Source organism: Patella vulgata, chromosome 2 (genome assembly GCF_932274485.2).
Source record: "Patella vulgata chromosome 2, xgPatVulg1.2, whole genome shotgun sequence".
NCBI classification, from domain to species: Eukaryota; Metazoa; Mollusca; class Gastropoda; family Patellidae; genus Patella; species Patella vulgata.
Genome location: NC_065880.2, coordinates 65,989,066 through 66,005,956, shown reverse-complemented (window position 1 = coordinate 66,005,956; position 16,891 = coordinate 65,989,066). Strand labels below are relative to the sequence as shown.

At 36.0% G+C, this 16,891-nt stretch overlaps 1 protein-coding gene across 2 annotated transcripts in view; it reads right to left on the bottom strand.

Annotated features, from left to right (window-relative positions):
• Positions 1–16,891, bottom strand: part of LOC126811161 (spondin-1) — a 247,248-nt gene that overhangs the window by 188,264 nt on the left and 42,093 nt on the right. For both annotated transcript variants that reach the window (XM_050536685.2, XM_050536686.2), the window contains exon 2: positions 1,614–1,825. In XM_050536685.2, the coding sequence (XP_050392642.1) occupies positions 1,614–1,825 (212 nt within the window). The remainder of the gene's footprint in view (positions 1–1,613; positions 1,826–16,891) is intronic.

Below are 16,891 nucleotides of genomic sequence, written 5' to 3'. Positions count from 1 at the left end.
AACACCACCCCCTGCCTCTACTGGATCCACAACCTTGATATGCCATACTTTTACACTACATGTATTTGCGTACGAGGATTTAGCATTTTGTCCAGCAGTTTTGGTCTGATTTTCTCGAAAAGAAACAAAACAAGCCAACAGTGAGCCTGATGTCCCCCGCCAAAATCCCAAAATAAATAGATGACACATATTAATTAATCGTACATTTACTTTTTTCAAAAGCATCAAGCAATCAAACTATACACTAAGTTTCATCCTCTCTATCAGATAGAATCAAGATTATCTTGCCCCAAAGCATCGACAAATGAAATTGATTAGCTCTGCTTAGCTTTAGCTCGAAATGTTAATCATTGAACTCGGTCAAGACATTCACCTAATGAACATCTACATCAAGTGTAAACATTCTACCTCAACTAAAAGCAGAGGTGTCATCTTATCGCTCCTTAGCCTAAGTAGAAAATTTGCACCATCGAACTTAGTCAAGGTAATGATATAATGAATCTATATTGGGAGTTTCATGGCTCTAACTTCATTATAACCAAAATTATCGTGCCCCAAAGCATCAACCAATTAGATTGCTTATCTCTGCTTACCGTAAGCAGACAATGTTCATCATCGAACTCCATCAAGGCATTCACCTAATGAATGCCTACACCAAGTTTAAACATTAGAAGGAGAGTTATTGTGTTCCAAAGTCTCAACCAATCAAATTGCTTATTTCTGCTTACCCTCAGCAGAAAATGCTCATCTTCGAACTTAGTCAAGGTATTGATGTAATGAATCAATATTCGGAGTTTCATCGCAGAAACTGCTCATCTTCGATCTCCAGCAAGGCATTGACCTAATAAACACGTACACCAAGTTTGAACATTCTAGCTCAATTAGAAGGAGAGTTATTGCGTTCGAAAGTCTCGGCCAATCAAATTGCTTATCGCTCTGCTTACCCTGAGAAGAAAATGCTCATTATCGAACTTAGTCAAGGTATTGATGTAATGAAACTATACACCAAGTTTCATCACTCTCACTTAATTAGAACTAAAGTTATCGTGTCCCAAGGCATCAACCAATCAAATTGCTTATCTCTGCTTAATCTAAGCAGAATATGCTCATCTTCGAACTCCATCAAGATATTGACCTTATAAACACCTACACCAAGTTTGAACATTCTAGCTCAATTAGAAAGAGAGTTATTGTGTCCCAAAAAGTGTGACGGACAGACAGACAGACGGATGAACCCATTTTAATAGTCCCCTGCTTTCTTCGAAAGGCGGGGGGACAATAATGGACTAAGGGCATATTTACTCAATACTGAACTGGGAAACAGCTTCATACATACATGTATGAACAAAATTGATAGACATGCTGGCACCCATTTGTGCTAAATGAGCCATCCAGCTGAGTGACGCGATTAGCTTCTGTTTTGGTATACATCCCATGTCAATGCTTGTGAGAGAGAGAATATTATTGGTTGGAATATTTAATTGTACAATGGATTTTATTTAGATTAGTAGTTTGGAAAGAGCACAAAAATGTTATTTTTATTTTGCAGGCTCACACAGTAATATATCTCATTACAACTGAAACAGCAAACCATGTAAAATTACACAACTTACATCAAATGTTCCTACAGTTTCAGTTTCATTTTTTTCATGAATGTCTGCAATTTTAATAGCAGTATTCTCTTTTTCAGTAGCAGGCGGTGATCCCAATGCCTGATCAGAAACCATTTTACCTATGTCCAATGTTTTCTCTTTTTCTTTTTGTTGAGCCACAGAGACCAACATAAATCCCAAAAATCTCTGTGAATGGGTTCCATTTATTTCAACTGTAAAAAAAATAATACAATTAACGACAGGTTGCCAGGCAACGAAATATACGCCCACTACAGCTAAATCATCTGAGCAGTCGACAAGGGTTGTTGCTTTTACAAGACACTGATAGCAATTTCATACAGATCATTCACAAGGGGTTCAAGACAGTGAAACAAGGGCCATAATTCTAGACGTAATCAATGGAAATTGCTGAAATGCAATTGACTTCTTAGTTTTACTAATCTAAACAATGCATATCAAGTTCATACAGATTGGATGATAACTTTTGTCGAAAGAGCATTCACAAGGTTCAACAAAGTGAAACAAGGGCGATAACTCTAGAAACAATTAACGGAAATTGTTGAAATTAACAAGGCTATTTTCGTCTCACTAATGTACATGTAAACAACATAATTATATAAATTTCAAAATGATCAGACTTTGGTATTTGATTTGATTTTCAAAATATTTTCTGAAATAAAAATACTGGAAAATGAAGCTAGCAATATTCAGCATTTTTGGTAGTATAACTTACAGAGAGGTCGCTCATGCCCAATATTTTTGATTAAAAACAAAGATAGGCAACAAAACATTGCATATTTTTACTTTTAGATTTAAAATAAAGGGGAAGAGGCATTTAAATATGCAAAATAATTTTTTTTAGCATGTCATACAATCATCAATGTTTATTTATTGAAAGCAGTCACTATCAGCTATATATATGGTAACCATTGATTATTGACTTTAAATAGGCTTCAACAGATCATTGGTTTTCATTTCTATGTTAAAGTCATGGTTGACAGATTATCAAAAGAATTCTCCCCATTCCATAAGAATGTTTGGATAGCATGATCAATGCCCATGGCTACAACTACATTGTAACAGTAGTCTGTGATCTGCTTTATACACCTTGGAAAGTAAATATTTTCTTAGACCACATCAATTTTATTTTATGTTTCACAGGCCTGCACTTATTAAAATTTGTGCAATTTGGATTAATACATCACTGAAAATTGTTTGTTTTTTGGGGTTTTATTTTTATTAAACTCATATTAATGTTTTATATTATATCATATGAAGTATATGTGTAAATTGAAAGAAAGAAGAAAGTCTCAAATTTTTTTTTAACCGAAATCATATTGCATGTACATGTACCTGCATGTACATGTATGTCCAGATTCAAATGTAAGCTTATTAATATACATTGCCATCATCCCTGAATGTCTGTCTTCTGATGGGGGTGGGGTGTCAATGGTTAGATTATAATGTCTGTCAATGGGTCAAATGGTGTGGTTTCGATTTCCCGCTTGTATGTGACAAGGAGTAGAGTCGTATGTCCAACCTCGTGGTTTTTTTTCAGTTCCTCCCACATCTAAAGAATCATACACAGAAGCGAATTATTGAAGTAAAATTGAAACATATGTAACTCATGAAATTATCTAGTTTGTGTTGAGTGGAAGTTAAAACCCCTCTCTCTCTCAATAAATATTGTTGAGATGAAGAAGCTTATTGAATTTCAGCGATTTCTGATAACAATTCTCTCTCTCTCTCTCAATAAATATTGTTGAGATGAAGAAGCTTCTTGAATTTCAGCAATTTTTGATAGCAATTAATAGAAATCGCAGACATTCAAGTTCAATGATACAGTAATAATATTTTGCTTAGGCTATGTACAATGTAGGGAGGTCAATTTGATGTGGTAGAGACTTTGGAACACAATAACTTTTCTTATATTTGCAGTAGAATGTCCTCCATCTTAATCCCAAAATAAATAGAGATGACACATTAATTACACATTTACCTTTTTAAAAAGCATCAAGCAATCAAACTACATGTACTTATATTATTTAGGCTAAGTTATCGTGTTCAACAGCATCAACTAATCAAATTGCTTATTTCTACTTAGCCTTCGTCAAAACATAAAACTAATAAAAGTCTACAAAAAGTTTGAACTCAGTCAAGCAATTCACCTAATATATAAACACCTGCACCCAGTTTAACATTGCACCTCACTTAGCCTACATGTAAGTAGAAAATGTTCCTCTGAGTTTCTATATGGTCATCACGTGTGTATGTTTCTCCTGCACTTAAATGTATTAGACAAATATTTCAACTATCTTTTTTGTACCAGCCCATTCTTCATCAAGGTTATTTTTTACCCATTCTTCATGAAGGTTTTTTTTTTTAAACTTGGGTGTTCTCAATTACACAATAACAACAGTCTTTGCATTAAGATAGCATATATTTTTGACTTTTAAGATATGAACTATGGTTCACCATGAAGTACATGAATGTTGTGTCTTAAAGAATATCTTATTGCGTTTGATATAATTTAATCCTTGCATGGTAATGTTTAAAATGACTCCAATTACCGCTAATAATTGAAAGATAGAAATGTATGACCAGGTAGTATTTAATACAGCCAGTCACCCAATATTATGGGGTAGACTTACACCATAACTGGGCACCCAAGATGGATTGTCTAAGTAAGTTAAAAATGATCAGCTATGACGGAGATTATAGACAATAGTACTAATGGGATAATCCATCTATACATTACATAATCCACTCGGCAAACCACGGCAGATTCTGTTACTCTACATGTACATCTAGCCTCGGCTGTATGACGGTAAGTGATATGTACCTACGCCTATACAATTGCGATGCGGAACCGGTTTACTTATTAGGAAAACTTGCCGCTTCTAAAAACAAGTTTTCAAAATTACATCATTCGCATAGTGTGTAGAATTTTCCGTGTAAAGTTGTCCTTGTATGACCAATGTCTAGGTCATATGTTATTTTATTATTTTTTTATTTATGTTTTAAATTTCAAATCTATATTTTAATATTCTTTAATGCTTGGTTAGTCATTAGAGGCAGACAGCAATTAACCTATCAGACAAATTATGACAGGCTGGCAACTAAAGTGGTTGATCTGTTAAGTTTCTTCTAACTAGTTGCCTCCTACTTCCGATTTCCAAGGCATTATGGTCCAAACCTTGACTTTTATACAAATAAACCATTTGGTACTATTTCGTACCTATATCATATCAAACCCCTCGGGCGCCATGTTGAATCACACTGTATTTAACGTTCTAAAACCTAACTACTTTATGGAATCAACGACAAATCTAAACTTGGGCACTCCAACCATTTTTATTTTTGTATCATATTGTTTTAAATGCCTTAAAGATGGGTTCCCAGAAAAGTATTCATCGGGTGGTTATTTCCAATAAAAGTATGGCAATTTTGGTATATATGGAAAGTAGAAAGTAGTAGAAAACTACTGGATTCCCCAAAAAACACTCATGGAGTGTATACAGGACAAAAATGTAAGGGTTCCCCTAATCGACAGCCTGATGATTAGGAATTTCTGCACGCGTGATGTCAAAGGTCACACGCGAACATTGAGTGCTATGATGTACAAGTTGATAAACTTTATGAAGAGTTAGACGCACATGTACAACACTTTCTGAGATAAAAATGACGGAAAAAGCTGCGGGTAGTGGATAAACCGAGAATTTAATTAGGATTCGATATTTGTAATAAATAGGAGGCGATTAGAGACAACATCGTCTTATGTACATGTATGCAATGAATTCTCCTCTGACTGCCAAGAGAGGTAAGTCATGTGACGTAAACATGACCTAGTTTGATCGATTTTTTATAGCAGGGCATTCCTTCGCAATTACAATGTTTGAGAAGGATTTGAAGCCAAATTATGATAAATTAATTAGTTCAAATATGTTTTTAGTTCATATATACCATTAAATCACCCAGTTTGTACGCGGGAATGTATCTTTAAGTCTTAATCCTTCAATAATTATATGTTTATGTCAACACTTTCTAAATAACTAATTTATATAAATAAACAAATGTATGTAAGATGATTTATTTAGTTGCTGAGACCAACTTAGGGAACCTATATACTAGTTGGAGGCCCGACCGATACATACGAAATTATAAGTTGTTAAATTGTTGCTGTCAATTATTTGCTCCTGAAATAAAGTGTTGAAGATCCATTCCAAGAATCTGTATTCATTTCTGATACTTAGAGAACACATGTTGACGAGCTACATGTACATTCCCTGAAAGTCGAATGGTGTTACTTGTTTGAAGAAAATCGGATAAACTTGAAAGTAAAACAGCTTCAGACTATGAAATATTTGTATGATAAAACTTCATCACACAGATGAGGGTTGATATAGGGTACTGGAATCCGCTGAGGTTTGCCGAGTGTACATAATCAAGGACCAAAGTCAGGGGCTAAGTGAGAGGGATGCAATGATAAGCTTTGCGTCATGGTTTTGAGTTTCTTCCCCCACCCCAAGTTTTTGTGCCCCATCGCAAATGGCAAACAAGCGGTTTCCATGCAAGATAAGCCCACATTTTGCAAGAGATGGACAGAAAACAAGCTTTAAACAAGCCAACAGTGAGGCTGATGTCCCCCGCCAAAATCCACAAAATAAATAGATGACACATACTGTATTAATTAATCGCACATTTATTTTTTTCAAAAGTATTGAGCAATCAAACTATACACTAAGTTTCATCACTCTCTATCAGATAGAATTAAGATTATCTTGTCCAAAAGCATCGACCAATGAAATTGATTAGCTCTGCTTAGCTTCAGCTCAACAAAATATTAATCATTGAACTCAGTCAAGACATTCACCTAATGAACAACACTGATCCGCAGTGAATATTTGCTAGGCCATGACAATCACTAATAAGGATGACATTGATGCGACTTAATGAGCCCCAAATAATAACTTTTTTCCTCCAACAAATTAAATTTTAAAACATTTTTTTTATGTATTAGAAAAATAAATAAAGATGTATGAAGTATTTGTAGGTAAAAATATTTCCTGTTTTAGTGTAAATGGGTATTAAAATGAGTAAAAGGCGACATTCTGCTCGAATCAGTAGCGTCTTATGTAAACAATGCACGCACCATTGATCCAATGATTTACGCCGCGTGATATGATGTCATGTGTTGAAGGCAGTCATCTTTTACAGAGATATTAGAAGACTTTCATAATACTCTGTGAAACAGATTGCTAATGAACATCTACATCAAGTTTAAACATTCTACCTCAATTAAAAGCAGAGTTGTTATGTTCCAAAGTCTTGACCAATCAAATTGCTTATTGCTCTTTAGCCTAAGCAGAAAATTCTCACCGTTGAACTTAGTCAAGATAATGAATGCCTACAACAAATTTGAACATTCTACCTCAATTAGAAGGAGAGTTACTGTGTTCCAAAGTCTCGACCAATCAAATTGCTTATCGCTCTGCTTACCCTCAGAAGAAAATGTTCTTTACCAAACTTAGTCATGGTATTGATGTAATAAAGCTATACACTAAGTTTCCTCACTCTCACTTAATTAGAACTAAAATTATCGTGTCAAACTCCATCAAGGCATTGACCTAATAAACGCCCACACCAAGTTTGAACATTCTAGCTCAATTAGAAAGAGAGTTATTGTGTCCCAAAAAGTGTGATGGACGGACAGACGACTAACCCGTTTTAATAGTCCCCTGCTTTCTTTGAAAGGCGGGGGACAAAAAAAACGATTTTTCATACAATCCCGGGACATCATTCAAGAAGTTATGGACTGATAAAAATTCTGACCTCTAGAGAGTGCACAACATTGGTATTGCATACTTTTACACTATTTACATACAACTGAATGGCCATTTTGTCAGGCAGTTTTGGTCTGATTTTAAAGAAATTCGAACTCGACGATTTTTAGGTTGTAAGTTTTTTTAAAATAGGATAAAAAATGCCACCACTAGAGGGTCCACAAGCTAAAAACTGGATTTTCTGTACTATCAGGGGCAATTATCCGATATGCGTGATTATAGAAAGGAACCTAAATCTTTGGGATATAAACATATATTTTAAGTTTCATCAAAATTGGACAAAAATTGTGACCTCTAGCTGGTCGACAACCTTGGAATTACATACTTTTACACTATTTGCGTTCAAGGAGCGGCCATTTTGTCAGGCAGTTTCGTTCCGATTTTTAAAAAATTTGAACTCAATCATGATCAGTGTGTAACGGTAATATATTCAAAAGATTTTAAAAATCGGATACAAAATTTCGTACAATCAGGGGCAACTATCCAGGAACTTACAGTCCGAAATGCGCGAATATCGAAAGGAACCTTGATCTTCGGGACATAAACACATGTTTTAAGTTTCATCAAAATCGGATCAATATTGTGACCTCTAGAGGGTCTACATCCTTGATATTACACACTTTAACACTATTTGCGTATATAGCACAGCCATTTCGTCCGGCAGTTTCTGTCCAATTTTCACGAAATTCATACTCAATCATTATTATGGTGTCACGGTGATATATTTGAACAGTTTTATAAATCAGATCACAATTGTGACCTCTAGGGGGTCCACAAGCTAAAAACGCGATATTTTGTACAATCAGGGGCCATAATCCATGAAGCTGCGGTCCGATATGTGTGAATATCGATAGGAACCGAGATCTTGGGGTTATAAACATACATTTCAAGTTTGATCAAAATTAGATAAAAATTGTGACCTCTTGAGTGTCCACAAACGTGATTTTTTGTACAATCTGGGGCCATAATCCATGAAGTTTTGATCCGATACATGCCACTATCGACAGGAACCAAGATCTTTTGGAGATAAACCAATATCTGAAGTTTTGTCAAAATCAGATAAGAATTGTGACCTGTAGAGTGTCCACAAACAAATTGTGGCCGGATGGACAGGAGCAAAGGCAATATAGGTCCACATGAAACTGTGGGCGTATAAAATCATGTGGTTTCAATGCGGTTTTCAACATTATAATCATAATACTTACAATGTAACATACAAATCGACTCTAGCATGTTCCACGAAGACCTACACACGCATATAAATATTGTTTTGGGGTGGGACTGGAATGGATCTAGTTCCTCATGCAAAATCATGGGTCACCACACCCCTGCCCCAAGTAGTCATCTAAGTAAATGAATGAATGGCTGTCACTTAAGTACTTCCCCTTAACATCTATAATAATTATTAAGTTTAAATCCGGACTAGACCAGTCTGAGGGCGGAACTTTCTGAGCACTTTGTATAGAACTCAAGGTTTGTCATAAGTTTCTATATGACCCATTTCGTGCTGTTTTGGGAGAAATTATCTGTTTTACATTGTAATCCAAGTTTAGGATTACTGTTGTGGATTATTACAACATCGGATTATACCGATTTAATAGGCCGTGGACTGGACACGATTATATGGCTTAGATCTTTACTCTCGCTAAAAGGCCGGAGGCTGCCTTTCCGATTTTTTAAATTGATAGATACAGCTAAAATGATGTTAACCAGCACCCTTCACATGTGGCAGTCAGTGTGTATAATATTTATAAAATTATCTGAATAAGAATTATATTTTTTTCTCGGCAAAACACGAAGCTGCTACGCGGTCAAGTAATTAACCAATGAAAATCGTTGGATCATGGCACGTGATTAGTCACGTGATCATTGTTGATAAACAAAACCACGATCTGGTCAACTGAACTAATCTTGTTTTACGTGTGTTTATTGATAGTTTGGGCTTTGTGGAAACGCTATTTTAACAAGGATTGGCACGAAATTGATGTGGGGTAATCGGGCACACTTATATCTTTAGAAATGTTGAATTTGAGCTTCAAGCTTAGGGCAAATTGCGTCATATTCTCATCATGTACACTCATGCTGTTTTCAATAATTATGGGGGAAGGTCTGGTGACAACTGGCCCAGAGCTACAAATCATTATTTATTTTCCATTTTTTTTTTTTAATCAGCTGAGAATTCACTCATATTTCGACCACCCTTTACAAGCTTGAATCTGAATATTGGGGGGGATCTCTCTTGTAGATCTAATGAATGATGGTTATATTTCTGCTAAGGTACAGATGTACATGTACACTAAATCTGACTGAGTAAAACACATTTTTGTGGCTCCAACCTGTGAGTTCCCAAACTATCATTTCCATCAGGCCATAATTGTATGTACATTAGACCTCTATGCTAAAATTTAATTTCTCATCATTTTGCAAAAAAAGTGCGGGCATGGCAAACCAACACAGATCGAAGAATGTTCGACTAACCACAGGTTATTCGTACATGTCTATGTTTGATATGCAAAACAAAGCTACATACAGCAATTGACATCCTCTAAAAGCAATGCACAATAATAAGACACAAATATTATAAAGCTTTCATATGTATTACATATGAAAGCTTATTGTTTCTGTTAAGATTAATATTATTATTTTTTTTTTTGTGCATTTTCTGTAAATCGGATTTCTCAAAATCTAACCATAGGATCTTTCTGAAACTTTGACTTACCCCCCCCAAAAAAATGGGGTGCGAACGTTGATTAAAAATATTTTCAAATCGATTTTCGAATCCGAAATCACCAAATTTTACGAATGAATTCATTTGACCTACATTGCTGTAACTTTGTAACCATTTGATCTATTTTACTAATTCTTTTTTCTTTGGCTACCTTTCTTTGACTTACCCCCCCAAAAAATGGGGTGCGAACGTTGATTAAAAATATTTTCAAATCGATTTTCGAATCCGAAATCACCAAATTTTACGAATGAATTCATTTGACCTACATTGCTGTAACTTTGTAACTATTTGATCTATTTTACTAATTCTTTTTTCTTTGGCTACCTTGAAACATTTACTTCAAATCTTCAATTTCAGATTTTCGAATTTCGAAAATTTGTTGCTGTGATTTTGAACCGGAAGTTGAGATCAACTTGACAACTTCTTTAATAGTTGCACGATTTTCATGAAATTTAGTATGTAAGTAGATCTTGCCGATGCGACTTGCAAAATGTCATTAGAAATTTTCTAGATTATCTCCCCTTGATGAAATTAAGGGTCAAAGTTTTAAAAAAAATCGTCGAAATATGGGTCAGATTGCCTTTAAATTTTTGATTTCTGTACTAGCTACGACACTACTGATTCGTACACAAAAAATGGAATTTGTAGCCCAATCCGGAAGTGCCACCATCTTGAAATGTGAAATATCGCTAAGGCTTTTTTGATATTTTACTTACAGACAAGGGAATTATATTTTCCGAATCCTTGAAGGAAAGCCCATAAAATGTAGGAATTAGAATTTTGATTTCTGGCAAATAATGGACGCCATTTTGAATTGAAAATGAAAATTAGTGAAAAATCCACATTAATGGGCTTGAAAACATACACAATTGGTCGTGGCTTAGAGAATCTGTCTCCTATTACCGAAATTAATACATTTCAGGATAGCCCGGCTCATGGTCGAATGTTTGGTATTTGAATATTTCAAAAATTCGAATTTCTGATGTTTTCCGTGCCGACAAGGATGTTTTCGAGTGTACGCGTGCGCGCATGCGTGCCACATCCCTACTTTCATGCACACCAACTTGACACTCACCGAGTACCTGGCCTATGGTCCAAAGCACAATTCCAAAAAATAAATTTTAGGGCCCGACCCATGGGGGGCAAGCGGTGACCATTTTCCCGGGGGTACATAAAGTTAAACAAAAAATAGAGATGGAACTAGGTGTTCAATTTTAATTTTGAGACCATTTTTGGATGCCCCAAGGACAGATATGTGGGGGGGGGGGGGGGGGGTAGCCGAAGTTTCGAAGAGATAGGACCATTTTCTTAAAAAAAATCCACCATAACGAATTTAACTGCTTTTGACTTCGTGCATGCGCTACGCTGGAACCAAAGGTAGCATGAGTACCAAATTCCGGCGAGGAACTTTTCACGTCGGTACCTAGGTGCAGTGAAAATTTCAAGGCGATACCTGCATTTGTTCAAGTTGTTTGTCCTTGGCACGACTCCAGGTCACCTTTTTTTCAGTCCAATTACGGTTTCTATAAGGGGAAAAAAGTCGAATTTCGCCACGACACCGGTACCGATTGTCCGAAAACCATGAAATTTGGACACAATACGCCCATTACCACCCCGGACTCTGTGCTTTACTCCCATTTTGATCCGATTAAAAAAAGAAAGAAGAGTTTTAGCAAAAAAAAAACGATTTTCGGAATTTAATATTAGTTTTAATTAATTTTGAAATTGCAAATGCAAAGGGATTTTATCACCTTTTCCGTATGTGATAGGTATTAGTACTATACACATTATCCTTAAAAGACAATTTTTTAAAATGATCGGAATGATGTTTGTGACACTAAAATCCGAAATCGTCTATTTTGACCTTTTTTGACTGCTGAGGCATCCTTCCGGTGGTCAAAATCTCTGGAATTTCTAGCGATTGACTGCGCCGCGATGATATTTATCACATATTAAAAGGAGAAAATGCTCAGATATCAAGAACAATAAAAAATCAATAAAATATGGCAATTTTTTAAGCAAAAAAACATTGATGGGTGGGGGTGGGCTTCGAATTTATTTTCAACGTTCTCGGAACCTAACACTCTTCTATTTTTAATATGTGATAGTTAGATTCCCAAGGTACATGTACATTCTGTGCCAATTTGAAGGCAATCGGACCACCGGAACGATGCCTGTGTAATGAAAATCAACCCCGGTTGCAAAAATTCTTCAACACTTGTTATTGTATTATGGCCGCCATCTTAGATCCACCCGACCTCACGGATCCACCCGAATTCACCAAACCACTCTGAAATCCACCGCAACTTCTTTTGACTTCGCGCATGCGCCACGCTGGAATCGAACGTTGGTACCTACATGTAGGTGCCCTGAAAATTTCAAGGCGATACCTGTATTCGTTTAGGTCGTTTGTTCTTGACACGGTTCCTGCCGTTCGTCAATTTACGGCTACACATGGGAGTTACATTTTCTGAATCCTTGAAGGAATGCCTAAAAATCTATCGGATTAGAATTTTGATTTAGGTCAATTGAACTTTTTGAACTGAATATGAGAAAAAGTGAAAAATCAACGATAATGGAAATGAAAATGAAAACAATAAGCCGTAGTTTGGAGAATACGTCTCCTATTTCGAAAATGAATACATTTCTGGATAGCCAGGATCAGGGTCCAATTTATAGTATTTGAAAATGTCACAATTTCGAATTTTGCCTTTGACGTTTTTCGTGCCAACAGAGTTGTTTACGAGTTTAATTTGTTGTTTTTTTTATCTTGTTGAGATTCTTTATATGACCCTTGACATGTGACAAGAAGTGATTGTGAATATGAAAGCTTTCATATCTGCTTAGCAGATCTAGTTAATTTTGTATTTATTAACAAGTCCAACTGGGAGATAAATTTAGAAAAAAAAACAGTCATAGCAATAACAATGCATAATAGTATGTTTGAAAGATCTCAAATTATTTGCGACAGCAAAATCCAATTAAGAACTCATCTGTTCAAAATCTTTTGTAGAATAAAATTAAATAGACATGTATATAGTTTATTGCTCTTAAAAGCAGTTTGAGCATGCTTATGGATGATTTTGCGCCTAAGAACTGGACAGTTATTATTATTGCATATTCATATTGTTCAATCAGGAAGCTTATTATAATGTCTCTGAGTTCTATACATTGTATAACAATGTTGCAGTATATATGATGTCATTATGGTATGTGACCTTTGACCCAAGTTAATTATTGTACCCCTCTAAGGCAAATAAAAGAAGCATGTTCAAGATGGGTACTAGTTGAGTGTCAGTGTTAATTATTCTGTGTGAATACACCACAGATATTTGGCGACGAGGTGGTTGTTAATCCCACATTTTGTGTTCAACTGTTGTGTTCTATTTTTCCCAATTTCAAAAGCATTTTTCATTTAACAAATTTATTTAGAGCCCCCCAATTATCTCATCGCAAACGCTTATTTCTACTCAGGTAAATGATGTAAGTACACCGCACGTGCATTTCACGGTTTAAATCAGGTCAGGGAAAATGTTCATAACAGGGATATTGATTGGTTGGGAAAAGCAAACGTCATCCAATCATTTTGTACAATAGCCATTTCTTGTTGTTTTGCCAACATCCTGGCTGCGTCGATTGTAGTGGATGGCAGAAATGAATGTGGGAATTCGTCGAAGAATCCTACTTTATAATGTCACAGATATATATTTCTAAGACCGAGAATATCAGTTCTGCAAGAGATTTCAATGATCGCGAAGACTTAGAAGCCCGATCCTTCACAGAACAAGAAATTAAAGCCATGCAGGTGAGTCAAATTCCGCCAAACACGAGGAACAATACCAATTGCATAGGAATATGTAGTTACTATACTTGTAACGTTAAACTGGCTGGAGTAAGGCGGAAGACATCAGTAGTGGAACCATTTCTAAGGAATATGGTGACACTTCGAAATCAGTACAAAAGATTGGATTTTAACTTTTTTGATAAGCAAGGTACAGATCAATTCATTAACTTCGCGAGGTATTGACATCCACTGACAGACAAAAACAAGAACAGCCATTAAATGAAGACGAGTTGGAATTGTGGAGTTCTCAAGTTTGTAGTGTAGAAAATACCAACGGATTAATTTATACTAGTAATATATTTGGATTACGTCCTGCAGATGAGCATAAACCGCAACAAAATGTGAAAGTTTTTAGTGTTGAAAATGCCAAGAGATTAATTTATAATAGTAAAATATTTGGATTATGTGCTGCGGATGAGCATAAGCCGCGACAAAATGTAAAAGTGCGACAAAATGTGAAAGTGCGACTAGATATCAAAATGTAAAGAAATGTGAGACAAAATGTAAGAATATGACTGAGAGTGACGCACATTCGAAAAGTGCTGAGACAGTTGAAAATGATGACTCTTTTACCATAACATGTTCAAAACGGGTTGTAGATGTTCAAATAAATATGTAAATCATGATTTTGTTATTTTTGTCCCTTTTCAACTGATACATGGCCACTTTTCAACTGATACACGGCCACTTTTCAAAAGTGTCTCGCCGGAAAGCAGTTTTATTTAAGTTGACATAAAGTTTATGTCATATTGTGCCTATAACACTGAGCAACCTGAGAAAATTTTGAAAAATGAGTCAATATCCTAGCTTTTGAGTTTTTGCTGGGAGAAAGTCTTGAGGACGAGAGAACCAAAAATGTGAGCCAATGGGACAGATTCTCGAGATCTGCCCCTGTCAATTCCCCCTGTTTCGCAAGAGTTGACATAACATTTGTATAGTCTGACGCCCCACAACCCACACACCAGTATAACGGGGAGGTCACTATAATCGTGAATATGATAGTGCTGAGACAGTATAAGAAACAGAGGAATAGAAGAATAATGTTATAACGGAATCGGGGAGCCACGGTGGCTAGGTGATTAAGACGCTGGCTCGCTAGCCTGGAGGTCGGGTGTTCGATCCCTGCATTGGCCGAGAAAGTTCATCTGGATTTTCCGTCATGGTTTCCCCTTGTCAGTGGTGCAGAACGAAGGGCCCGAAAAGGACAGCTGTCTAGTCCTTCGGATGAGACGAAAAACCGAGGTCCCGTGTATACATTGGAATGCACGTAAAAGATCCCTTGGCAGTTGGAATTCGATATAAGAGTAGGCGATAGTGCCACTGCCCGGGCAAAATTTCCCTCATAGCACACTGTATGGCATATGCCCATCTTCATTAGCCCAGTATAGGAGCAGAACAGTAGGACGTTAAACCCCATTTCATTTCATTTCATTTATAACGGAATTGAGCGCCGCAGGCGCGAAACAATTCAGATATGTAACCGAGCTTTTAATATTTCGGAACTGGGCCTGAAAATTTTAGTCATTGTCATGGCAAATGGCACCAAATTCTCGCTAACAAGAGGATAAGAAATGAGACAGAATCTTGTGGCCTATCTGTCAATTTCGTCTGTTTCGTAATTGTTTGTTTGACTCATTAATTCATTAAGAGTGACAAACATTTTTTCAAACATGACAAGCAGACATGGTTATTTTATACTATAGTTTTGTGCGACGTATGCAATTTAGGCTCACGGATTCACACAAATACATAGTATTTGGGATCTATTCTGGCATTGTTTGTTTGCCTCATTAATTCATTGAGTCGCCAATGCATAATTTTGAGACCGACTGCAGTGACTGCACTTTTTTTGAGACCCAACTATTTTTCTCCCTGGGGGAAATTTTGTTCATAGACAGACAAACATACTCACAACAGTATAAGAGTGAAAAACAACATTTTTTCAAACATGACAAGTTGACAAGGTTATTTTATACTAAAGTTTTGCGTGAGTAGCATGGCGTATGCAGTGAACACTTATTTTGATACCGACTGCTCTTATTTTGCGACCGACTGCACTGATTTTGCGACCGACTATTTTTCTTCCTGGGGGCCACCCCCCCACATTTACGCCCCTGGATATTATGGTTCCGCTCATTGTGTGGACGAAGACGCCAAAGAAGAGTTAAGTACTAACTGTATAACTAATGAATTGTCTACAGGCCACACATAATGGTACATGTAATCCAGAAGTTAAAGTTGAAATTTCAATTCGTGGTGAAAAACTTATGTTTACTTTAGATACTGCAGCCAGTGTTACTGTGTTACCAGAAGATATATACCATGAATGTTTTTCAGATATTCCACTACAAAGTTGTAATGTAAAGTTGCATGGTTATTCCGGTTCTAGTACACCTATTATTGGTGAAATATATGTTGATGTTGTGTATAACGATATGAAATATGATAATTTACGTATTATCATTGATGAAGGCAATAAACAGCCATTGTTAGGTCGTGAGTGGTTGCAAAGTATTAAGTTAAACTGGAATAATCTATTTGCTGTTCCGCAAAGTGATCAAATAAACGATGTGTTGTCAAGATACAAAAGTGTGTTTCAATTTGACCCTAACCGTTCTATTACACCATATTTAGCTAAAATTAAAGTTTGCGAAAATAGCATGCCCATATTTTGTCGTCCACGTCCTGTTGCGTACGCTATTAAAGAATCTGTTGAGAAAGAAATTGATCGTCTGGTGTCAAGTAATGTTTTAGTTAAAGTAGAGACTGGTGATTGGGCATGTCCTATAGTTTTAGTACCAAAGAAAACTCCAGGAGTTGTACGAATTTGTGGAGACTACAAAGTTTCAGTTAAAGTAGCTAA